General features: G+C 37.8%; 2 protein-coding genes across 2 annotated transcripts; one reads left to right on the forward strand and one right to left on the reverse strand.

The window, feature by feature from the left end:
• Positions 1 to 733: 733 nt before the first annotated feature.
• Positions 734 to 4767, reverse strand: SERP1 (stress associated endoplasmic reticulum protein 1). The gene is made up of 3 exons (XM_070753432.1): positions 4364 to 4767; positions 4037 to 4112; positions 734 to 2114 (listed from the first exon to the last, which is right to left on the reverse strand). Exons 1-3 carry the CDS (start codon positions 4445 to 4447, stop codon positions 2074 to 2076), a joined length of 201 nt encoding a protein of 66 aa, XP_070609533.1. The 5' UTR covers positions 4448 to 4767; the 3' UTR covers positions 734 to 2073.
• EIF2A (eukaryotic translation initiation factor 2A) lies at positions 4056 to 21143 on the forward strand. Its single transcript, XM_070753431.1, has 14 exons — positions 4056 to 5070; positions 8363 to 8432; positions 9061 to 9135; positions 11356 to 11474; positions 12411 to 12507; positions 14235 to 14317; positions 15630 to 15703; positions 15815 to 15959; positions 16528 to 16644; positions 17087 to 17658; positions 18454 to 18570; positions 18829 to 18957; positions 20364 to 20429; positions 21008 to 21143. The coding sequence occupies exons 1-14, from the start codon at positions 5043 to 5045 to the stop codon at positions 21071 to 21073; spliced, it is 1758 nt and encodes a 585-aa protein (XP_070609532.1). The 5' UTR covers positions 4056 to 5042; the 3' UTR covers positions 21074 to 21143.
• The last annotated feature ends 5429 nt before the right edge of the window (positions 21144 to 26572 follow it).

Here is a 26572-nt window from a genome sequence, read left to right on the forward strand (position 1 = left end):
TACATACCTCTTCTCATGAGATTTGAAGGACACCTCATTTGAATGTAAAGTTAGGATTAGCTAAAACACCATTGAAAAACTGAACAATGGAAATGCTTTGAAGCAGATCTAGTTTAAATCTGCATCTCTTTCCATATTTGTTTAGCTGCGTTAATCTTGCACTCCCATAAATGGGATGGCCAAACTATTAGGAGTGTTCCCCATTTCATATCAACAAAACTCCCTTTTATGATTTAAACATTCATCACAAGTGCCATGCTACCTACCCTGACATAGGCAACCAAAGAATCTCCAGTGTTTTTGGAGCAGTGTCAATACATTCAAGCCAGGCTAATTAGTAATTCCAGATGTTGTACTTCAAAATAACCTTAAGGTATAGACTTTAACATTAAAAACTGGTTAGCCTGAATATTATGCTCCATTATGATGGAAGATTGACCTTAGCTGTCAATCTTTTAATATTATAAACTTACACCACTGCGAAGACCAAGACTGGATGCTGAAATAAAGATGGTGGTAGAAGCTGTTCTTCTCCCTAAGCCACCCATTTCCAGTTCTGCATCACCAATCTTGTATCAATATAGGGAATATTTGGCAGGCAAAGTTGGCACCATAGCACATCAGTACATTTATATAGCTTATAAAATGGCACTGAAGAGAAAAATAACACACTGCCTAATATAGGATTTTCTTCATGCAAATTAAATCAGAGATTTGGCAAACTTAACACATCTCAGATTTTAAAGTAATTTATTGGAAATTGTTCTTAGATTACAAACAAGCATTTCCCATTTACAGAGTGTACTGCTAACAGTACAAAGTATAGCCTTCCAGTAATCTGCCATCATCCCATTTTTCAGGATTAAGAGTCATTTACCTAAAGTTCCACTCAGCCCTTTAAAAAGTAGTATGTGGTCCAGTTACCTTTCTATAATAAGGCATTCCCTGATAGAGTACCAAACTTAGCATTTTCCTTGCTATATACTTTGCAAGAAGCTGTTAATAGTGGTAAGAACATTTCAATCTGACGTTTACTACCCTGTGAAAGTGCAACCCACTTACCCTTACATCATTTCATTGACTTCTACATTAACATGCGGTAGAATTTACAGAAAATGGCTCATGTCACAGTAATATAAAAATTTGGATTCAGCAGTATGTTTAATCTGTTAATTTGTACATCTGAAGTGGGGTACTGTTCAGCCTACATGCATGTTAGTACTGTCTGTATAAACAATATATGGTTGATGTGCAACACATCAAGAGGTGATATTTACATCCCGAATGTATCTTCTGAGTTGTGCCCAGAGTTATCTTACCCCAACAATGCAATAAAGGCATAAGAAACACTGACATTCAATACAATTTAACAGTAGCAGCTAAGCATTTTGAGAAACTTCTGGTGCGGTTTAAGACTGAAGAGCTTTGTTCCTTTATGTAAATTATGGTCAGTTAAGCCACTGGTTTTACATTACATTGTTTAATAAAACAAGGTCCAAAAGAAGCAAAGGATAAGGTATTCTATTAGATCTGTAATTAAATCGCCACATGCTACACTAAAGCTAAGCTACACATATGCAAGATGGGCTTTAGATAAGAAAAAACCACAGCAGGCATCCTTTAACTGAATTGCATGAATGTGCTTTAAGCTAGTTATACAGTTACCACTTAATAAGATTCACTTTCTTTTAAATAAAACACTTCCATTTATACAGAAGATTAACAAAAATCAGTGTTTACATATGATGCAATCACTATCTACACTGATTATATTTTAAAATATACTTTATGATACTTTAATATCAACATAAATCATGAATTTGATTCACAGAATAAGTAGGTCCACCATTTTAAGTTAACAATAATTCTTTATTGCTTTGTACATGTGGTGCTTTTTCAAGGCACTGTGGCATGGACTAGAAAACCTGGAATGATTTGTGAAAGAACCTGGAATGACATGTGGCCAACATGGAAAGTTCTTCAGAAGCAAGACGACAGGAAATTTAAATTCCAAGTTAGGAATGAGAGTTCATAGTTCACAGGAGAAAGTATCTTGTTTAAAGACCAACTCTTTCACATGCCCATCCTGATACTCTGAATAATCTGGAAGATCGCTATAAAACAAAACAAAGAAATATTATTAAGCAAAGTACATTAGCATTCCTCAAATGGTACATGCCATTTTAGTTAGTTTAGCTCCTTTATCTGAAAGTACCCCTATTTCAATGCTTTGTCATTTGCTTATCAACTTATTCAATGGTATAGAAAAAAAAATCCCTCAAATGTGACATTAGTCAATTTACACATCAACATGTTAACAAACTACTGAATGTTAGATTACAGTATTGCAAATTTAGATTTTATAGTACACTACTACTTTCCTTTAAATAATTTAAATAGTTGTCTATTTTTGTAAGTATCTTGTTAATGAATGTGCAAACCACCCTAACAGTTAAAGTTCAAGTAAGGCAGCAAGTTCTGCTTCCTATGTAATTTTGCCAAAGATATTTGGAAAGTATATATCACATTTATATGGTTGACCACTTCAGAGAAGAAACTCTGGGAGGTATACAACAATAAAAATATTACAAAGTAGTTATAAAAATATAAAAGGAAAACACGAAAGAACACTATAAGAATTAAAATATCAAGTCTAGCATCAAGTAATAAAATTCGTAATAGTCTTACATAATTTTAATGATAAACAAACTTGAAAGCTGATAAAAGGCACAGGTGAATAGTCATATGATCTCCTTAATGAGAGTGCTTAAGACTACTTTGCATAAGCTTTCATCCTTTTTTTTTTCAAAGCTTTGTCCTGAGCCATCTGGTATACAGGAAGCCTATTATTTTCATTAGAAATGAATTGGAAAAGGAAGGTGCAGGGGTTGCTCACATAGCAATCACATAACAGTTGCAGGATTAGATAGAAACATAGAAGATTGACAGCAGAAAAAGACCTCGTGGTCCATCTAGTCTGCCCTTATACTATTTCCTGTATTTTTATCTTAGGATGGATCTATCTTTATCCCAGGCATGTTTAAATTCAATTACTGTGGATTTACCAACCACATCTGCTGGAAGTTTGTTCCAAGCATCTACTACTCTTTCAGTGAAATAATATTTTCTCATGTTGCTTTTGATCTTTCCCCCAACTAACCTCAGACTGTGTCTTCTTGTTCTTGTGTTCACTTTCCTATTAAAAACACTTCCCTCCTGAACCTTATTTAACCCTTTAACATATTTAAATGTTTCAATCACGTTCCCCCTTTCTCTTCTGTCCTCCAGACTGTACTAAGATGAATGCAAGATTGTTTTCTTTTTAAAGCTGGATCAAAAAGTATCTTAGGCCAAGCAGCTTGGAAATTAGAGAAGTACCCATCTGCATCATCCTATGTTTCGATTGCCAAATATTCTTCCCTATTGCAGCAATAAAAGTCTTTTCTCCCAAATATCTTTTCTCATTCAAATCTTATCACCAGGCTCAAGGTTGGCTCAGCCTTCCATCCTTCCGTGGTGGGTAAAATGAGGACCCAGATTCTGGGGGAGAGCAATATGCTGGCTCTGTTAAAAAGTGCTATTGCTGACATGAGTCTAAGGCAGTGTTTCCCAACCTTGGCAACTTGAAGATATCTGGACTTCAACTCCCAGAATTCCCCAGCCAGCATTCACTGGCTGGGGAATTCTGGGAGTTGAAGTCCAAATATCTTCAAGTTGCCAAGGTTGGGAAACACTGGTCTAAGAGAAGGGCCACATTAAAAAAATCGAATAAATAAATAAATGCACAAACACCTTCGCCTGTCAGATGCAACGTCACTATTCGTCTTCGCGGCAGAAATGTTGATGTATTTCTAAGCATTCCTCATCCCCGCCTGATCTGGGTCTGAAGCAATCTGAATCCTAACCAAAGACGCCCCCCCCCAAAAAAAACACCTTCCCCCGCATGTTGCAAAGGGACTCGCTCAGCCTTTCCACTGCTGCCCCCCCTTTTTTTTCAATCCCTTGGGGGGGGGGGGAACCTGACCTGGACACTTACCCGAACCGCAGACCACGAAGATGAACAGCGCCAGCAGCCACGGTCCCACCGATGCTTTCTCCTCGGGGGCGTTTCTCTGCAGGGAAAGCCATCGCCGGGATTAGGAACCGAGCTCTCGAAGCCCCGCGTCTCGCCCCCCCGCCCCGCCACCAACTCTCCCGGGGATCCCCAAGGCGGGCAGGGAGGGGTTCGCAAAGGGGAAGGCTCCCAAGGGTGGCCGGGCGATGCCTCGGCTGCAGCGGCTCCGGGAGAAGAAGGGGACTCGGGGGGAACCGGCCCGCCAAGAGGGAGCGGAGGGGGCTGCGAGGGGAGGAGGGGGTCCCCTACCGAGGTTTTGGCCACGTTGCCGCGCTGCGTGATGTTTTTGCTGTGCTTCTCGTTGGCCATCCGGATCCGCTGCTTGGCCACCATCTTGACTCCGCTGCTGCTGCTACTGCTGCTGCCGTCCCCGCCGCCTCCGTCTGACACTCGCCGCGCGACGCCGCTCTCGGGGCTGTGGGAGCTCCGCGCCGGGGGAATCACGGGAAGGACCGTCCGCCTCGCCTCCTCGGGCTCTTCCCAAGCCAAGCCGCCGCGTAAGCAGCAACTGCCCTTCACGCTGATCCCACCCTCCGGAAGCGCGTTGCCCAGCGGCGGAGAAGCAAGCAAGCGGGCAAGCGGGAGAGCTGTCCCGTCCCCCCACCTCCCCCCGGAAGCGAGACTCTTTCCTCCAGCCTCCGCTGTCCGCGCTTTCGCCTGAAACGCTTAGTGGACTGAGCTCCCGCCCTCTGAAGTCATCGTCCAATGGGGGGGCGCCCAGCTCGCCGGAGGAGCCTTTGGCGAAGCTTTCTCGTGGTCACATGACCTAAGACCCTCCCCCCCATCCTCCCCTTCCAGCTTGCAACACGTCACCCGGAAAAAAAGGCCGCTATTGAGCTGGCGATGGAGGGCAGAGCAGACGTGTACAGTTTTGGGCTGTGACCTGGGGTTCGCCACCCGGAAGGACAAGTGCCGCATCCGGATAAAGATGGCGCCTCCCACGCCGCTCTTGGCAGGTGGGTGCCGAATAAATCAGCCAGGCTCGTTCTCTGTCAAAATGGTTCTCATTGTAAGACTTGTGGTGATTGTCTAATTTGGGACGTCACATAGTAGCGGCAATTTTTAGCGGGATTTTGTATAAACCTTCACTTTTGGGGGGTAGGTGGGATGGGGGGAGGGGTTATACCTCTCCAGTGATATCTGTTTATGCAGAACATACAACAGATCATATGCAGTATTATGTGCATGGCGAGCGTAGGCTTCTAAAGTGAAAGTTGTCGGGGAAGAGCATTCGGTTGCTTGTATATACAAGGGCTTAACTGCGGATAGAAGTATCCCTTGAGGGAGCCCTATCTAAAATATCAGGCTTACATTCCATTACTCATCTTGTCAGAGAGTCTGGGTTCAACCATGACGGGAAAAAGTTACTTTTTGAAGCAAACATTACTAAATGCATTGTGTGTACCCCAAATGTTCATTTATGCTCACCCAGGCACATTTATGCTCATTCAGAAATTAAAGAGTCTTTTCACACGTCCAAGACTTAAGGAGAAGGCAGATTTGGAATATGCTAATAACCAAGACACTTCCCCCATCTTTTCCAAGGTCCTCTATCTATTATCATCTACATAATTTCCTCCCTCCAATTTTTTGGGTGGCAACTCCCCAGAATCGATATTGTTTACTCATGAATTCATCACGGCTCTTTTTCCTCAGATTTCCTCCTTATTACAGAGGTTCCCTAGCCCAGTTGCTACCTGGTCCTAATTTACTAGTAAGATGATCAGATAACCTCTGAACTCTTGCTGCATACTCAATTAATGGGGAAATGTTTGATGTCTGCTGTGGTACTAAAGTCCTGCTTAAGGTTATGTTAGGGCAGATACTTCCCTAACCCTTTCATTTGATATACTGTATTTGTACATACTGGTAAAGGAGAATATTTGTAGCTCAGGGTTGACATGAGAGATCCTTGGTGCACACTGACCTTGGTTGTTTTCTTGCAGACGTTTCATTACCCAAAGCAGGTAACATCATCAATGCTAGCAGTCTGATGATGTTGCCTGATTTGGATAATGAAATGTCTGCAAGAAAACAACCAAGCTCACTGTGTACCAAGGATTTCCAATTCATGCAAGCCTGAGGCTGCTTTTTGTGTCATGCTTTATACTTTACAATTTAGAAAAGTCCTAGATTGCCAATTAAAGTACCACAAAAGTTCTAGAGTTCAAAGAGAGAGGGAGTGGAGTCATCATGCATGTAACGGTGCTTTTCTCTATCAGAAATCATTCAGACCAGAATTCTGAAATATTTGTACAGTTATGTAATTCCGAACTCAAGTAAAGCAGTGTATTAAATTCATTTGAAGATGTGTTTGAATACAACCTAAACTACACTTATTGAACTTTTCTTTTTAAGTGTTCTTTGATGTTTTATATTTGTTTGCATCGCAATTACATAGCATCATAAGTAATCTTTTAAAATATTTCTGCAGAGCTAATGTCAGAGACATGTCCTAGACTTAATTTTAAATGACTACCTTCAATTTACTGAAGTTAACATGTCAATGAAATAACTAAGAATGGGACATTAGAGAGCAAACGCCACTTCATGAGACATGAAATATAAATAATAAATACTTTATTGTCATTGTCTATGTATGTGTGTGTGTGTGTGTGTATATATATATGTACTGCCACATTGTATGAGTATACATACAATATACTCATACAATGAAATTCACAGGATGCCTAAAGACCATATTAATGCATTTGTACAGATTTCAATATGTGCTTAAGGCAATTTTTTTCCAAGTCACTGTTTTTTCCCTGGGATTTTAGTCAGTGTGAAAATACTTTAAACTAAAAGTGCTAAGTGGAAATAGTGAATGTATTTTTCCTGAGGCAACTTAGCACTAAGGAGAAATTTTCTGACAGTTAAAATAATTAATCCTTGCCTGCAGAAATTGTGAATGCTATAACACTGGAAGTTTTTAAGAAGATGTTGGATAACCATTTGTCTGAAGCAGTGTAGGGTTTCCTGCCTAAAGGAGAGAGTTGGACTAGATCTCCAAGGTCCCTTCCAACTCTGTTATTCTATTCTACTCTATATCATGCTAACGTATACTGCCACATTAAACATTGGATTATTTTCGATTGTTGGAGTGTTCTGTGAGAGGGACAGCTGCATAATTGGATTAATTGATGGGTGCCTTGTGGGTGCTTATAAGCATCAAAGAGACACACTACTTTCTCACAGTTCTTATTAAAACTAATATTTTGAGGCATGCGGATTCCCCAACTTGGGGCTAGTGGCAATGGTGGCTAGGACACCTTCAGCTTATGCACTAACTGAATCCTTTTCTGTATCATGAGGTTCAGTTACCCATTTCCTGATTATCTCCTTTGGATTCTTGCAACACATTCTACATGGGGCTATCCTTGAATAACATTTGGAAGCTACAGTTGGTCCAGAATTATTTTATTTTATTTACTGGTATTCAATTTATTTTTCGCTATCTTGTTTTGAAATAACTCTAGACAGTTACAGAGTATGCAGCAGCAGCCATGTAGAATTTTGGAGGCTTCTAGTGTGGTATACGTAACCCACTGATTTGTCAGCTGCACTGGCAGCTGATCAGTTCTGGGTTCAATTCAAGGTGTTGGTCATTAGCTTTAAAGTCCTCTGTGGTATAAGTGTAGGATATTTCAGGAGCTGCTCCACTTATGCTGGCAGAAGAGCCTTTTGCAGGCCAGGTGGTGTGGCCAGTGAGGTCCAGAAGAGCTTTTTTTTGCCACAGTCCTCTGAAACATTGCTGCAAGAGGTGGGGTCTGCCCCCCACCCCCTTTGGCCACCATGAAATACTTTAAAACCTGGCTATGCCAGTTGGCATAGGCCCTGAAGGAGCAACAGTTAGATGGAAGTAGTTAGCGTAGTAACAAAAACCACCACTACCTGTCAACTCTAAACCCATGCATTTTTGTAATTTTTATCCGTTTTTATACTTAACTGCTTTTACATGCATGTGATTTATTATGTTATAAGTTGTTCACAGTTGCCTCAAACTGCAAGATGAGCACAATATACGGTATATTTGATCAACAAATAAACATTTGATAAACAAATAAATATGAGGCTTCAGGTTTGCTTGTTCATTGATTGGCATGGTTATTACACAAAATAAATATTAATGTTTTATTATTCAATTGAAATATGTTCAATTAATTTATAATTTTCTCTATTGTATGAAACTAAAGATTAATGTGTTAATTTGGAGCAAATGTATGACTTATTTCATTATTTTGCTAGTACGAGGATCTGAAGGACTCTATATGTTGCATGGGTCACCTTATTTTACAGAGCATACAACATTTCAAAGGTATTTTAATGTTTGGCTTTATTAAATGTATACATTTTAGGATGCCCATTTCTGAAAAATAACAGTAACAGATAATCAGACACATATGTGGAGGTTAGAATGCCTCCAGATATGTTCAGTAAAGCTTACATTTTGTAAATTTGAATGTACAATTCTAGTTGCTACTTCAATTATTACTCAGGTTTTTGTAATACTGTAATCAGAATGTTTTGGGTTATTAATTTACAACTTTGAGTGCTAATATGGATAGGGCAGAACATTTTTGGTTATTAAATGGAAAATAAAGCAATTCCACATATTGAAAAAAGAGCATCTGAGTGCAGATAGTTACCATCTTTCCTTTTTCAGACATCTAAGACAGAAATGTAACAAGCATAATATTGACATACTATTGTATTACTGGAATGCATACTTAAATCTGCATCTGGTTCTGTTTTGGGTGGGAGATATATCCCATCCAGCTTATTTCACCTCTGTTTTAATTTGATTGTAATGTTTCTTTTATATCAAAATAATAATTGTTGGAAGCATTTTTTAAAATTGATACTTTATATTTCCTCTAAATAACTTTCTTTTTTCTTTTTAAAGAGTTATTTCAATTCTAATTTATTTTTGTTTTTGCTTTCAGAGATTTTGGGAAAAATGCAAAAGTGTTTACTTTCAACAGAGATGGATCCCTTTTTGCATGGGGCAATGGAGAAAAGTTAGTCTTTTTCTGTGTTTGGGGTGTTTATATTTCTAATAATATATATTTAAAATATTGCTTAAACAAGCTCAATAGTTTTAGGCAGATATTGCTTCCAGTAGGAAAATATTTTGCATACTTCATTGTTTTAAAGTAGGTTATTATGACTTTTGCAATCAGTAAAATAAACTGTTTCATTTGGCCTCCAAGAAATTTGTCTTGGACGAGAATCATGATTGAATATTTTCCAAAAGAGCATCACATGTATGGTTACAGTTTTTCTGTGAGATAGGTAACCAGTTACCTGTTCTTTTTATGAGGTATATATAAGATTGATTTTAAAACTAGGCAAACGCCCTAAATTCTGTACTAGCAATAGGCCTATTTCATTATTTAATGCGAATTCTAAGATTTTATTTTATAAAAAATTTTCAACCTTCAGATATTTCCATTTATTAATTGATGTATTAGGAATAGGAAAATATATAATGGACTTGGCTATAGTGGTATATTTATTTATTTATTTATATAAATTTATGTGCTACCTATCTCAATATCAAATGATTCTATGTGGTCTACACAATAATTTAACTCAATTTAAAATATTTTAATAATAAATATGGTAAATAATAAATATGGTAAATATTGTGGCAGAATCTATGCAATTGCTATGTTGATTTGTATTGTTTTCACTTCAGTTACTGAATAATGTAAATTTGTTTTTTTATATTTATGTTTTTATGGTATTTTTAAGTTCTGTTAGCTCAGATTAATAAATTTCAGATGGGTGATCATATAAATTAAATGAGTAAACTAATGAATAAAGAAATAAATTTTCATAAGATATCCCAGCAGTAAGATTAACTGCAAATTTCTTTCATGATTTACTACATCACATAATGATGTAATAAGTATAAAGAGTTGGATTTTGTAGTTTCCAATGATTATATTACGGTAAATACTTGTAACAGTCTCTCCCACAGTAGCTGCCTGGCTCCTTTTAATAAGCAGGGTTGGTACACTCTGGGTTTCATCAATTAAACAATGTCATCTCTCTACGGAGTCTACAGAGAGGGGTGGCATACAAGTCTAATAAATAATAATAATAATAGTAGCAGTAGTAGTAGTAGTAGTAGTAATAATAATAATAATAATAATAATAATAATAATAATAATATAAAAAAAATAATCCCTGACACTTTCTCAGCATCAGCACCCTATCTTTTAGAATGAAAATTCAGATAGCTTCCACCCTGGAGTGAAATTTAGCAGGCTCTGGAGAACTGGTAGCGGAAATTTTAAATAGTTCAGAGAACTGGCAAATACCACCTCTGGCTGGCCCCAGAATGGGGTGGGTATGGAGATTTTGCAATATCCTTCCCTCAGGAGTGGGGAGGGAATGGGGATTTTGCAGTATCCTTTCCCTGCCACGCCTACCAAGCCATGCCCACAGAACCGGTAGGGAAAAAAATTGAATTTCACCCCTGTCCTGCGGAGTCTCCCCCTACTAATGTTTGAAGGAATCCGTGGCTATTTGACAAGGCCTTTGGTAAACATAACTGATGTCCCTTTCTTCCCTTTTGTTCCCCTTTTGTTAAATAGGTTTTGCATTTTTATTTTTATTTTTAATTTGTAGGTAACTGAGAATCACTGGGAGTTGGGTGGCATATAAACGTCATAATTTATAGCTGGTCAGTCAGATGTTTAAATTGGATTTGGCATTTTTATCTGCCGAGCCCTTCTGAAGAACTTGGGGTAGGCAGATGTTGTTTGAGGTGTCAAAGATATTGTCACAGGAGCTGTTCCAAGTAAAATTGCCTTTTGCAATTGACTGATGGTCTTCGAGTGGTGCTCCAGATATTTTAGAATTGTACCCATGGTTCCTATTACTTAGAGGTACTATATTTGCTTTCTTTAGCCAAGGGGAAAAGGGGAAATATGGTGTATCAGAGGGAAAATGATGTCTACCTACCTTGATTCTCATGGACATTTTAGTGAAATGCATGTGTACAAGTTTTGAAAACTCTGGAGTTCTGTATTTATATTCTAATTTATTTTAATTATGTTTTGATGCTTTCTGAATTACTGCATTGATAAAATATCAAGCAATGTAGTAACTGGAAGCATGAATCTGTTCTTTTGTGATTGGGAATTGAGCTAATTTTGAAGGAACAGCTAAATAGCTATTAATTAACCAGAATAATCAAGCTTGACTGAGCTGACTTCTTTTGGTTCCAGAGTAAACATTGTAAATGTCACCAACCACAATCTGCTGCATTCTTTTGATCTGCCAAAGGCAGTTTGCCTTGAATTCTCTCCAAAGAGCAATGTCCTGGTGACATGGCAGCTTTACACAAGTGAGTATCCTAGGTTTTTCTCCAACTACTGCTAACATGACAGCAACCATACTAATTTTGACTAATATGATGATCAAGTAGATGTTTTTTTGTTCTGAACTGGAACATTCAAAATATGGTACCTCTGAGAAAAAGAGGGTTCATTTGAAAGCAGCAGAAAAAGTGTATGATTTGAGCTTATGTTTCTTTTCTCTGACCTCCATTGTATTGCCCCAAATGTTTAATCAATCCCCAACATTGATTTCTTTAACTGAAATATATTATTTCATATTGACTTCAGGTATTAAATTTCCTTGCATAGAAATTTAATAATTTACTAAATAAATTAAAATATTTGAAGATGTACTGCACATTTCCATGTATCGCTGCACTTCTATACTTAAGAATAGAAGTAGACCCAGGACCCCAGGGCCTAACCATATATGATATTATTTCCTTTTTCTAAAGGTGGGGTGGGAAGAATGTGATTACCTTTTTTATGCTGCACTGTTTTACAAAATGGCTTCACTGCAAAGACAGAAAAAGGAAATTGTTTTGTGATTTGTCATGCCACCTATCTTCTCCATTACCTCTGCTACCATTGACAGTTAAAATGATATTGCAGAAAATATATATATGTATTGTTCAAATACATAAATATCTTTTTGTCAGCAAAAGGGGCGACAACTAAGGATTGTTTTATCCAGTAGTATAATGAATTTCATCTTACAGTGGCAAGAATGGCTAATTTTGATTTGAAAGGAAGAAAACTATCACCGTTAGCAATTTTTGATGATAAAATATTACTTTGTACTTGACAAAAAGGGACTTTGGGAAAAAAGCTCATTTTCTATAAAAGGTTTACAACAAAATGCCACCTGGATCAGTGGTGTATTGCAGAGGAACAGAGATGATTTTGGAGATGTTGGTTTAATGTATATATTTGGTATCTTGTAGCTGGAAAAGATGGCGCAGGGGAACCCATCCTTCAACTTTTCAGTGTGAAAAATGGAAAATGCTTGAAGTCATTCATCCAGAAAAAGCCACAGAACTGGTAAGTAATATTTCAATGAACTTTAATATTTAGAACTTGGTATTTGAAAACATTATAATATCTAATTGACTAATAAGTTTTTTCAACTCTGCAAAAAGTTGCTTAGATCTCTTGCTTTCTAGCTCTCATCACAGTAACTCTACAAAACTGAACACAAGACCAAATTTGTTACGAACATAAGAAGAGCCATGCTGAATCAGGCCAAAGCCCATCGAGTCCAGCATTCTGTGTCACGCAGTGGCCCACCAATTGTCCATGGGAATCTTGACCAGAAAGAGAAGGCAAGACCCTCCCTTTCCCCTGACCCTCAACAAATGGTACTCAAGGGAATCCTGCCTGCCTCAACCAACATAGAGGCAACACATGGACATACGTTTCAATAACCACCGATACACTTGGCATCCATGAATCTGTCTAATTCTGCCTTGAAGCTATCAAGGCTGACAGCTGTCACGACCTCTTCTAGAAGTGAATTCCATAAACCAACGACCCTTTGGGTGAAGAAATATTTCCCTTGATTTGTCCTCACTTTCTTACCTATGAGCTTTAGGGAGTGCCCCCTTGTCCTAGTATTGTGATAGAGAAAATAATTTTTCTCTATCCCATGCATGATTTTATACACTTCGATCAAGTCACCCCTTAAACACCATCTTTCAAGGCTGAAGAGACCAAGGTGTTGCAACCTGGTATTGTTCTGCACGAGAAGCCAGCAAAAGAAAAATTGAGTTGGGAAATGGTCTGTGGATTGGAGAGACAAAAAATCTAAAAACATTGTCCCAGGGCATGCTTATGGGCAGCTACTCAAAAAGGTTCTGCCAGCTTCATTCTCAATACCTATCCCTCCTGATCAGATATTGATCAGATGAGAATGTATACATCCTGCCCTGTGCTTCCAAATGCATGTGTCTAAGCAAATACAGTGACACACATGCAAGTGACATAACACAGAGATGGCGAACATATGACATGAGTGCCACAGGTGGCACGTGGAGCCATATCTACTGGCACGCAAGCAGCTCAGCTCAATATGCCTGTGGGTGCCGGCCAGCTGATTTTGGGCTTGCAACAGAGGCTCTGGGAGAGCGTTTTTGGCTTCCAGAAAGCCTCCGGGGGGGATGGGGGAAAGCATTTTTACCCTCCCCCTGGTTCAAGGGAAACCTTGGAGCCTGGGAAGGGGGAAACCTGAACCTATTGGACCCACCAGAATTTGGGTAACAGGCCGTTTCTGGCCTCTAGAGGGTCTCCAGGGCATGGGGGGAGCTGTTTTTCCCCTCCCCAGGCATTGAATTATTGGTGTGGGCACTCGCGCATGCTTTCCGCACCCGAGGAAAAAAAGGTTCACCATCACTGACATAACATATCATTTCACTGTAAAAAAAAAAAGATAAAGATGGGTCCTGTGGTTAAAAAAAAAAGGTTCCATAAACGGCATTCTCCATACATGTCCTCTGTTTTTTAAAGCATTGATTTTTAAAGATTTTTTTTTTAAAATTACTTGTTCTCAGATAAGAACATATTCATGGAGACATTTGAAAGTATAACAAGTAATGATTAGAATCTACAAATTTGCCTTTCACATTTACAAGTTAAATATATAACTTTTAATGTTAATTTTTTTTAAAAAATTGTGTTTAAAAAATATTGTTAAAAATACTTTTTCTGAAGGCCACAACTACCAGGTGTTATTTTAATACTTATTCCACTCCACCCCACTCTCTAATCATTAGGTGTCCTTGCTGGTCAGATGATGAAAGCCTGTGTGCCAGGAGTGTTAACAATGAACTTCATTTCTTTGAAAACAACGACTTCAGTATGCAAGTTCTTTCTTGTTCTCTAGATAAGCATTTCAGGTTTAATCTTTTCATGATTTTGTTATGTTTTCAGCTGCTTGCTTTATTGAAGTTCCCATCTTTAATCTTTAATACAGTTTTGAAGTTCCATTAAGTATAGTTAGTCCTTGACTTATGAACACAATTGAGTCCAAAATTTCTGTTCCTGAGACAGTTAAGTGAGTTTCCCCCATTTTACTATCTTTCTTGCCATAGTTATTAACTGAATTACAGTTGATAAGGCCTCCACATTGACTTTGCTTGCAAAAGAAGATCACATGACCTTGGGAGACTGCAATCATTATAAATATCACTGGTTACTTGCCAAACATCTGAATTTTGATACGCTTTAACAATGATAAGTGTTAAAAATAGTAATAAGTCACTTTCTTTTAGTACTGTTGTAACTTAGAACGGTAATAAAACGAACTATTGTAAGTCAAGGGCTATCTGTAATATGAAATTTTACTTTTATCTTTTTATTTACCTCTAAACCTTTAATTTTATTTACCTCTAAACCCAAAGACAAATTTTTTGTGTGTGCAATCACACTTGGCCAATAAAGAATTCTATTATATTCTTTATGGTCATATTGTATCTAAAATGCAGCCATTTTAAGCTTTAAAATATTTTATATTACAAGATTTACGTTAAATTCAATCAGTTTGAGATAAAATTTATAATCAGTTATTTTCTCATACGTGTAAAGATATACAATTCATATAAAATCTTTTAAAATAGCAATTATATATATATATATATATATATATATATATATATATATATATATGTATATGTATATGTATATGTATATATATATATATATATATATATATATATATATGTTTTCGTAGATTTTCACGGGTATATGTATGTAGATTGTTCTGAGTTTGGGTTTTGCTGAAATCACATTCACCATGGTGAATGTGATTTCACTTGTTTTTGCTGAAATTTTAAAATTAAAGGAGACTAGGATAGCGCTATTTCAGCCTTGTTCTGGCCTCATCAGCTAGCCATACTCTTACTGGGATTTGATCCTGGGGCCTCTGCCTTGTAAGGCAGAGAATTAACCTCTAGGCCACCAGATCTGATCCCTTCAGCTTTGTACCAGGGAGGGGCTATATGTTTTTTCTGTTGAATTACCCTGGTATATTGAAGGAACGTCACAGATCCTTTTTGCCTCTATAATTGTTCATTTACTTATCACTTGCTGAAACCCATAAGGCGATGCTATCTAACAATTCACAAAGGTTTTTGTTTATTTTGTTAACTTGATGATGGTGATTTTTGCAGATACAATTGCAAATAAGCTTCATCTGCAGAAAATGAATGATTTTGAGTTATCACCAGGAGATCAGCCAACCAAGGTGCATTCTTTTGAATTCTTTCCCCAGCACAATTTTAATTTCACCCAGATTTTAGAACATACCTACTTTTAGTGTTTATTTTAAAAAATATCTCACATTTTATTAATGCAGGTTGCTGTTTATGTTCCTGGAACCAAAGGAGCCCCATCTTTTGTAAGGCTTTACCAGTATCCTAACTTTGAAGGCCCACAATCTGCATTGGCAAACAAAAGCTTCTTTAAAGCTGATAGGGTGAAAATGCTGTGGAACAGCAAAGGTATTTTTTTTAGAAAAAGCTTTGACTTTATTTGAGTCTACTTTAATTTTTCTATATGTAGTCAGCATATATAGGCTTGAATAATCAAAATGCCCAAAGGACATTTATACTTGGTATTATTCTATGTCATTCCCATTCTATTTAACTCTAACATACAGTGATCCCCTGTACACTTATTTGAAAGTTAGCTCTTCAGAATACACTGATAAATATTTCTGAATGTTCCCATTGTGCAGACTGTTTTAGGAATAAGGATTTGGAGGAGTAAACAAAGAACCTTTTTCTAATTTGGACCCTTTTTAATTATGTTAAGTATTTTTATAATTTCCAGTCAGTACATTCCCTGGAAATTGTAACTCAACAGTCAGAGGGCATCAGCTGCAAATTATGATTTAGAAGAAAAATAGAAAGATGTTGGGGTTTAAATAGTACCCTTTATCTGAAGCTAGTTTTTTAAAATCATATTGATCTTCAGACTGCAAGAGTGAAGGCTATGCTTATTATGTTTTTTAATAGATTACTGTGTAGCTTCTTTTTAAAAATATCCCTTTTTTCTTCATCTGAATAGCCACTGCAATGCTTGTGATAGCTAGTACAGAAGTTGATAAAACAGGAGCATCTTATTATGGAGAACAAACTCTACATTACATAGCAACCAATGGAGAAACGGCTGTCGTTCAACTACGTAAGTGGCTCTAGTAATATCTATATTATGTTTTAAAGAATTTAAACACATGATGGAAAGAGAATCCCATGAGAATTTGAAAATCATCTTTAAAGAGCCGTATTTATATCTTATGACCAGTACTTATTAAAATGAAGTATATAAAATTTAAAGTGAAAGTTTCCATGATATAAAAAAAGAGGTTTATGGGACAGAGAGACCAACTACAGTATATGTGAAGTCTCTTTCTAAACTATTACACTAGAAGGAGATGCTGGGGCTGCCAACCAAATTTAAGGACTTCTCTCCTTAAAAACTGCTTAATTACTTCTATATGATTACATTTAATGAAATTGTATAGATTTTAGGCCTTGAATTGTGTTAAGTCTAAGTTTTTTATTTTACCTGTCTCTCAACAACTTAGATATTGTTTTACAATTTCAGCTGTTTTTTTTCTGTACAGCAAAAAATGGTCCAATTTATGATGCAGCCTGGAATCCCAATGCCACAGAGTTCTGCGTTGTGTATGGTTTCATGCCTGCTAAATCTACTGTCTTCAATCTAAAATGTGATCCTGTGTTTGACTTTGGGACTGGACCCCACAATGCTGTCTACTACAGTCCTCATGGACATATCTTAGTATTAGCTGGATTTGGGAATCTTAGTGGACAACTCGATGTATGGGATATTAAAAACTACAAACTTATTTCCAAACCACAAGCCTCTGATTCTACATATTTTGCCTGGTGCCCTGATGGTGAGCATATAGTAACAGCAACATGTTCTCCAAGGCTACGAGTTGGGAATGGATTCAAGATCTGGCATTATACTGGCTCTGTCTTATACAAATACGAAGTTCAGCCAAATGCAGAACTTTGGCAAGTTACTTGGCAGCCCTTTTTGGGTGGAATATTTCCAGCAAAGCCAATTACATACCATGCTGTTCCAAGCAAAGTGCTAAATGAGGAACCAAAGGCTGCTGCAGCCTATAGACCTCCAGCTCTCAGAAACAAATCTGTAACTAGTTCTAAACTGGTAAGTAAACGTTATCTTCATAGAAGAATGTAGAAAGATACCTGCTATGTCTTCTATGCCTCTGTACTAGTTAATTATAGCTAGTTATTTTTACATCAATCAATTATTTTTGTGTTGATTTCCCTCTTTTTAATTTTTTTTTTAAACAATTTTATATTACACACAACATATAACAGTGCATAGTGAAATGTGCCCACCACCCAGAATCCCCACCACCAAATCGGGGGTGTTTCTTGTATAATCCACTTGACCCAAGAGCAATATATCTATTTACATATTATAGAGTGATTCCAATTTATTTCTTGTAGCTTGGTCTCGGATTCTGCTCGTCATATATCGTCTTACCTTATCCCACCGTTCCATCAGTTGTCCCAACTCAGTTTCATTATCCGAATTTATCCTTTTATCCATAATCTCAAATTGAATATGGTCCACCATGTACCTATACCGATTTAGCATTGTCCATTTTGTCGCATCCTTCCAACCCAAAACTATTACTGCCTGAGCGCTTTCTATTGCTGCTTTTTTAATTTCTCTAAATTCTCCCATCGCATTGCTTTTAACTAGTACTGCCATTTCCTTAGTGATTGTCCATTGTATATTTAACATTCTATTGATATCCTCTTTCACTTTTTGCCAAAATTCCTGCACTATCGGGCATTCCCAAAACATATGCATAAACACTCCTTTGTCTTGACACCCATGCCAACAATTCCCCCTGACATTCTGCTGAAAGTGTGCGAGTTGAACGGGAGTAAAATACCACTTATATAGTGTTGATTTCCCTCTTCATAGCATGAAGATGAGCCACCCCAGAACATGAGACCGCAGTCAAAAAGTGGTGACAAGCCATTATCTAAAACAGCACTCAAAAATCAAAAGAAGCATGAAGCCAAGAAAGTGGCTAAACAGGTATAAGCTGTTTTTATTTATCTTTTCTTATGCATGATTCATTGCATTTTGCAATGAATTGTAACCAGTAGTATTTGGTAAACCATTGTGATTCTGCATAGAATTTTGGATTAAGCTCAAAGAGTCCACTCTTTCACTAGCACATAAGCCAAAGTTAAAAATTCCAGAGAACTCAAAACATCTCAATCATTTCTAAAATTACTGCCTAGAATGGCTTCATTTAAAAGTCGTCTGAACTAATGATACATTTCATTAAAGGAGGCGAGAACGAAAGGGAACCAGGAAATCACTCCAGCACCTCCAGAACAAAACGAATCGAGCAATACAATATCCTCTGAAACTTCAGGAGATCCTGAGTTGGAGAAAAAGATAAAAAATCTTAAAAAGGTAAGACGTTTTTCCTAACAAAAGATATTGACAGATCCTCTCCCCATTTTCCTTTTGTTGAACAATAGTATTAGTGATCTTTGTTTTACTTTTTCTTACTATTGTGACAGATGAAGCTATAAGTTCAAGGTACATAATATGAGGCCTTAAGACCACGGGTGACCTCTGAAAATTTGCATACAGCATCCAAAGACTTCCAAGAATTCAGCATCAAAAAGGTGGCCACTAGAATTGTTATGGCTGTCAATTTATGGATTGCCACAAAGAAGAGGGACTCGGGCTTTTTTTACAAAGCACCTGAGAGTAGAACAAGAAGCAATGGGTGGAAACTAATCAAGGAGAGAAGCAACTTAGAATTAAGGAGAAATTTCCTGACAGTTAGAACAATTAATCAGTGGAAGAGCTTGCCTCCAAAAGTTGTGAATGCTCCAACACTGGAAGTTTTTAAAATTATGTTAGATAACCATTTGTCTGAAGCGGTGTAGGGTTTCCTGCATAAGCAGGGGGTTGAAGAAGACCTCCAGGGTCCCTTTCAACTCTACTATTCTTGAATTTTTTGAACCCCTTCCATCCCTGTATATTCGCTGGTTTACAAACTGCAGCAATTTAACTCATAAAGCATACTAAACTAGGAGATGCAGCCCTTTTTTGTCTTCGGAGAGGGGTGGCATACAAATCTAATTAATAAATAAAATAATAAATAAAATAAATAAATTTGATATAAGCCTTATAAAAATTCCACATTGTCCCCAAAGTACAAAAAATATGCTATCCCAAATCTGCATTTGGACTAGTTTGGGTGCTGCAGGAGTAAAACAAAAGGGGTGTTGGTCTTACCTCATATGCCTCTTCTCTGAGATGTGGATATAGGTTCCAGATATGGGATATTTCCGTCTGCTCTCTGATTGGACTGAGTCTGTCAAAGCTGTTCAGGTCACATATCCTGTTGCTATGCTTGACAGCTTGAAATGAAGAAGCGAAGCTACAGACTCGGTTGTGCTGTATCCCCTTAATCTAAACATGTTTCTCCTGATCGAAGTCCACAGTCTACTTCGATTATAAAGGGCAGGGATGGATGCTATATCCACATCTTGGAGAAGAGGTGTATCAGTTAAGACCAATGCCCCTTCTCCCTCATGGTGAATATAGCATCCAGGTATGGGACATACCAAAGCTGGCTACACAATCAAACAAGAGAGGTAAGAAGTTTTGGATATTATTTTCTAGAGACTTAAGAATCTGTTTTATATTAAACCAATCTAAATCTTTTTAATTTAGTCATTTAGATTATCTTTCAATTCAATAAAAAAAATACGTAGGATCTTCCACATATGTGTATACACCACAGACAACAAATTAAATTTGTCGTTTCTGCCTTGCTTTTAACCATGTTTTCTGAATTACAGAAACTCAAGGCTATTGAACAGCTAAAAGATCAGGCTGCTTCCGGTAAACAGCTAGAGAAAAATCAGGTATGCTTATCATATTCTTAAAATACAGAGTTGTCTATAATTTGTACATCACCTGAATTCTGAAAGTGTATATTAGCATTGCTTTGTAAACAATTAGCTAACTAACAGCTGCTACCCCTTAACTGACAAGACCCTAGTCAATTTCACAATAAAGACTTTCTTTTGCTTCTTAAGCAGATATTTCCTAGGCATTGTCATGATAATCAAGGAGCCAATACTAGTGACTTGTGACAGTGATAATTATAAAATGAAATTGGGTAGTGGACAAGAAAGGACTTTTTTTATTTATGCAATCTGTTTCACATAAGTTTCAAAGAGACTATTGGTCCCTTTCTCTAAACTTACATAATTTCATAATCTCTATTGTCTTACATTAGATTAAATATTAGCTTTATTGTTTTATTTCAGGCAGCATAGAGGCTTCATTTGTCATATCTGAATAGATGGTAGAATATAGAAAGAATCTGCAAGGCAGGCAATCTTAAATCTGATACATTTGTAAATAATTATTGATTACACTTTATACTATTTTTTTCATTATGTGTACTAAATAAGATTGTCTTATGTCTATATTGTAGATGGAGAAAATTCAGAAAGAGGCTACCCTTCTAAAAGAATTGGAAGACTTGGAACTAGGTGTTTGAGCTACAGAAAATTAAAACCACAATTTTCTTCTATGCATTCATTTGAAAATAAATAATTAAAAATGCTCAATTTTATTCTTTCTCATATAGATGAACTTTTTTTCTTTCTACCTTCTGAAAAAAATGTAAAATAATTATAATTTAGAAGTAAATCAGTTGCTTTGATTCCGAAACAGTATTGCTGAAATCAAAATCCTCTGTTTTTGGCAAATGCTAAGTTTAAGATGTAACCTTGATGTTTATTGTTTTTAAACAAAGACTTAAACTTTTAGAACATATATATGTAGAAGTTGCAGTACAAGCAATTTTATATAAGTTTCCTATAACGTGAGAGCCTTTTTCCACAACAAATAAGAAAAAGGGATTGGACATTCAGGAACAAAATGTTTCATTAATACGTTACCATCACTTAATATTATAAAGCCAGAAGAAATAAAGAGTTTATATCTATGTCAGGGGTGTCAAACTTGCATTGTCGTGGTGTTGTCACATGACATATTGTAACATCCTCCCTTCACTAAACCAGGTGTGAGCAAACCCTCATCTATTTGTTTTAAACAGTACAGTATCTGGTCCTGAGAAAGATGAGTCACAAGGAAGGTCTTCCAGCAGACTTCCTTCAGCTTCTATCCAATTTATTTTAAATCAGACTTTTGTTAATTGTTCATCAATCTAATAAAAATATTTCATATGCATACAGTAAAAAAATTATTATAGCAATAGCACAACAGTACTTATGTTATATATAAAGTGACCAGATGTCCCGCTTTTGAACAATTTGTCCCATGTTTTGCAACGTTTTTAAAAGTCCTGATTTTTTACTGTCCAAATTTTCTCCCATTCAATTAAATTAACCGTTTAACCAAAATTTTGAGCCCAGGCTATCATGCATCCCTTCACTTGTTCTTCACAGTTTTCCTGTGTTAATAAATAATTGTATAATTTAGAGATCATTTTTATTCAGGGACCGAAAAAGATTATATCTATCGGGTTGTCGTTTTGAAATCCGAATTGTTTTTTATGTTCTTCATATTTTGATTTAATTTGTAAGTATGATAGCTAATCTATATTTATCCCTTGATCATGTAATTGTTGTTTTGATATAAGAGCATCAGATTTATCAAGTAATTGATGGTATCTCAATATTTTGGTATGGGAGAAGATGTTGGGAAAGGTTAATAATTCAATAGTCCTGATTTTTTAAAAATGGGACATCTAGTCACCTTACTTTAGGCTTGTAGCAATGAGGCGCAAAGACCGGCAGGCCGCTTGGCTGTGGGGGGAGAGCTGAGTGGCTTCTCCTTGGAATGCAAATAAACCATGCCCCTTTTAAGACCCAACCGATGGTGCCTTCCGCACCCTCTCGCTTCTCTTCCGCCCTGGCTTTTGCTTCACCCTGCAGTTTCCCCGCAGATTCATCCAGGCTACCTTTTGCCTTTCACTTCTCGACGCCTCCTTTTAAAATGCGACCTGGAGGAAACTGCAGGGAAACTGCAGAGCGAAGCAAAAGCCAGGGTGGGACAGAAGCGCAGGGGTGTGGAAGGCACCGTCGGCTGGGTCTTAAAAGGGGCGTGGTTTATTTGCATTCCAAGGAGCCCCTCAGCGCTTCCCCTGCCAAGCGGCCTGCCGGTCCTCGCGCTGTTCCTCCATCTCCCCTTCCTGGTGAGTCAGCGGAGACACTCGCCTTGCCAACCCGTCGCCCTTAGACGCTGCGAGGTTTGGCAGTCTGAAGACCGCAGCTGAGTTACATTTATAATCTCCCACCTTCCAAGCACTCTATGAAGGGGCAAAAATGCCTGCCCGGGGTTGCAACAGAGATGCAAAGGGGTTGGGATTGAAATGTTTTCCCGGGGAGTCTTGGTTTCTTTGTTTGTTTCGTCATTCGTGGCTCTGAGGGGAAGATGCTTTAAAGCAGGGCCCCGGTTGAAGCTTTCAGGAGTTTGGGCTCATGCCGGCATCCGCCCCCCAATGGTTTCCCGCTTTGCCGAGATTACAATCTGGTCACTTTAGTTATATACCACTTTACAGTTCTTTACAGCCCTTTATAACAGTTTACAAAGTCAGCATACTGACCCGAACAATTTGGGTCCTCATTTTACCCACCTTGTAAGGATGGAAGGCTGAATCAACTTGAGTCTGGTGAGATTTGAACTGCAGGCAGCAGAAAAAATCTGCAGTACTGCACTAACCACTGTGCCACCGTGGCTCATACCTCACCATGGTTTACTTACTAGCTTAAGAAGAAAATAGCTATACAAACAGTAATGTAGTATATAAATAATGGATAACATTTCCTTCAGCTACAATCTTGTGAAGTTTAGCACTGGAGTTAATTTATTTTCTTCTAGTGGCAGCTTCTTCCAGTTTGCAATATATTTATTTACTTCCCAGCTCTACTGATTTATTTACTTCCCAGCTCTACTGCAATTTTCTATGTTACATTTAATCTTCAAGTTTGACTGCAAATCTTGGCTTGTATCCAAATACTATTTTTAGTTCTTAGTTTAGCAAATTTCATTCAATATATTTGCAATGTGAGAAACAAACAATATTAAAAATAAGAAATGAGAGAAACAATAGCATACTGATGGACTTCCTTATGTTTACCCATCAATGCATCTTCCCACAAAAATTGCAAAAATGTAGAAAAATAAAATCAGGAAGAGATTGGAGCAATGCCTGGGGGAAAACGAGAATACTGTATTTGGTGCTTTTTAGTTGAGCCAAGTAAAAATGGTCAAGTTAGAAGTTTTTAGAATAAAAGTTACTAAATACAATTAATGCAGTATAGGGAGTTAAGTCACTCTTGGTTTGGTTTGTATTTTCCTTTTAATTATTAAGATACCAGCTAGTTTCATTTGTAAATCCAGTGTAGCATCTCTTTCCATATCATTCTTGTAGCCTGTCATTAAATCCACTTTTAAATCAGTCTCAGTTTTGTCTGGTAAAACTTGTTCCTCTTCTGCATCATCTTTTAAACACAGTCTGTCAATATTGACAGAAACTGAAAATTATTAATTATTAAAATCCATTGTTCCCACATATCCTTCAATATGTTCTATGTTGAATTATTTTGCTCCATTATGTATTAGTAAGTCAAATTTAAGTGTTCTTTAAATGTAATATTTAACTTCTTTTAGCTTTCTCTATTGTCCAATCTTCAGAGTCCTATTATTTAAGAAGCCAAAACAGTATTTTCCATGACTCACAAGAGACTTACAAAAACTTTAGGTTGTTACAGTCTCTACTCTATAATGTGATCTTATAGTTCCTCTTTTTTCTGGAGAGATTTCATCAAATCCACTGACTGGCCAGTGATCTGTTGCTACCATGTCATTTCCTGCTCTTTGAGGAATATTTAGTTTTCCATGAATCTTCCATCAGAAGTCAGGGTAGAGATTAAAAAGTTATGCATGTCCTGGAAAAAAGTAGACTCTCATAAATATAGTTGGAGTTAGGAGAGAATGAAAGAGAAGAGCTGATCTAGACCTATTAAGAACAAATTATAGCAAAACTGATTTTTTTTAAAAAGGATAACCATGGGAATTTTATAGAACATTAACTTCAGTAAAGCATTTGACAAATCCTCCCAGGACAAGCTAGAGCTAAGAGGGCTGGAAGAAAGTGTACAAAGAATAGCTGAAGTTAGTAAAATAGAACTTTCAGAGAAGCATGGTTTTTCTCTTCAGTTATACGAAAGATTGTTATGTAGTGTTGTAAGGAATATCCTGGGTTCGGTTCCAAGTGGGGAAAAAGACACTTGGAAGCATAAAGGCAGGACTACACTGTTTCCTCTAACTTGCGCAGCGCACTGGGATGCAGGCAAATACCAAACGTGGCACAGCGTTTTCCAAGCCCGTGCAGTGGAGCCGGCGCCGTTTCCCCCCCCCCCACAGCTGATCTGCCCCCTCCCAAGCTGTCGGGGGAGAAACCCCCGTGGGCTCTGAGCCCCGCCCGGCTTCTCCATCTCTGTTGCGCGTGCCCTCCTCCCCTGCGACCTCCCAAAGGCAGAAGACTGGGGTGTGGGCTGATGGAGGCCAGCCCCCTAGCGCCGATCAAGGCCACCCCGTCAGCTTTCTTGAGCGTCTGGATACACAGAGCGCTGAGGGATGCCTTTCCGCTTCCCCTCAGCTGCCGCCGCGCCCCCCCTATCACTTGCCCAGTGGAGGGCGTTTCTCGTGGGGTCCCTGCCGGCACCACCCCCAGTTTGGATGGGGGCGGCTAGTCACCACGGGCATCCGAAATGGGGGCGCTGGGGTTTGCTAGATGAGTCCGCCTGAAAAGGCTTAGATCTTTGTTTGGTAGAATAGACTGGTCCAGGCTATTAATAAAGGTGTGGGGCGGGGGAGGGAAGGATGAGTGAGGGATCTCAGCCATTCTATATTCTATATAATATTCTGCCTTTTTAATTGCTAAAATATTTTATTCCTCTCGGACAGGGGTAGGCAAAAGTGGCTCCTCTATGACTTGTGGACTTCAACTCCCAGAATTCCTGAGTTAATCATGCTAGCTCAGGAATTCTGGGAGTTGAAGTCCACATGTCATAGAAGAGCCAACTTTGCTTATACCTGCTTTGGAGGTGGATAGATGCTAACTTCCTACAGTAGAATGTGGGGTAAAATCATTCAGAATCATTCCTGAAGACTGGTAAAGAAACAATTGGGTTTAAATGCAAGGAAATTCATTTTGGTCTCGCATTGGGGAAAAAATGTCCTAAAAGTAATAGCTGTTCAATTTAGAACTCAGTACTCTATGAGGTAATACATTCTTTTGCTGGAGTCATTTAACAGGCTGGATGTCTATCAGTGACACTGTGATTGTAGTAGTAGTACTGGGTATGGGGGTCATCTAGGTGATCTTAAGATCTCTTCTGTTATACTAAGGCAGGGTTAGATAAAGTTGGCTTTTCTATGATATGTGGACTTCAACTCCCAGAATTCCTCAGCTAGCATGAGTAGCTCTGGAATTCTGGGAGTTGAAGTCCACAAGTCATAGAAAAGCCAGCTTTGCCTACCCCTGTGCTAAGGTGATTGCAAAATAAGATCACATAGCAGGAAAAAGAAACAAATGCTTTAAATGCCCTCTAGTGGAAAAGTCAAGCAATTGCTTTATCATTTGCAAATGATACACTTCTTCATAACTTCTAAACAGCTCCCCTCACATTTGACACTCAATGTCCTAGATCCCTACAAAGACCTGTTAGTAGTTCAGCTTTCACACTACTATAAGCTAAAATTGTGTTCACATTACCTACCTTGGCTGGGTACATAACAAGGCACATAACAGATTCAAGGTCAATATTAACCGCTCCAAACTTGACTGTAAAAAATACGACTTTAGTAATAGAGTTGTTGAAGTGTGGAACTCATTACCGGATTCCATAGTATCATCCCCTAACCCCCAACATTTTACCCTTAGACTGTCCACAGTTGACCTCTCCAGATTCCTAAGAGGTCAGTAAGGGGCGTGCATGTGTACTAGAGTGCCTTCCAACCCCTG

Source organism: Erythrolamprus reginae, chromosome 5, assembly GCF_031021105.1.
Source record: "Erythrolamprus reginae isolate rEryReg1 chromosome 5, rEryReg1.hap1, whole genome shotgun sequence".
NCBI lineage: Eukaryota > Metazoa > Chordata > Lepidosauria > Squamata > Dipsadidae > Erythrolamprus > Erythrolamprus reginae.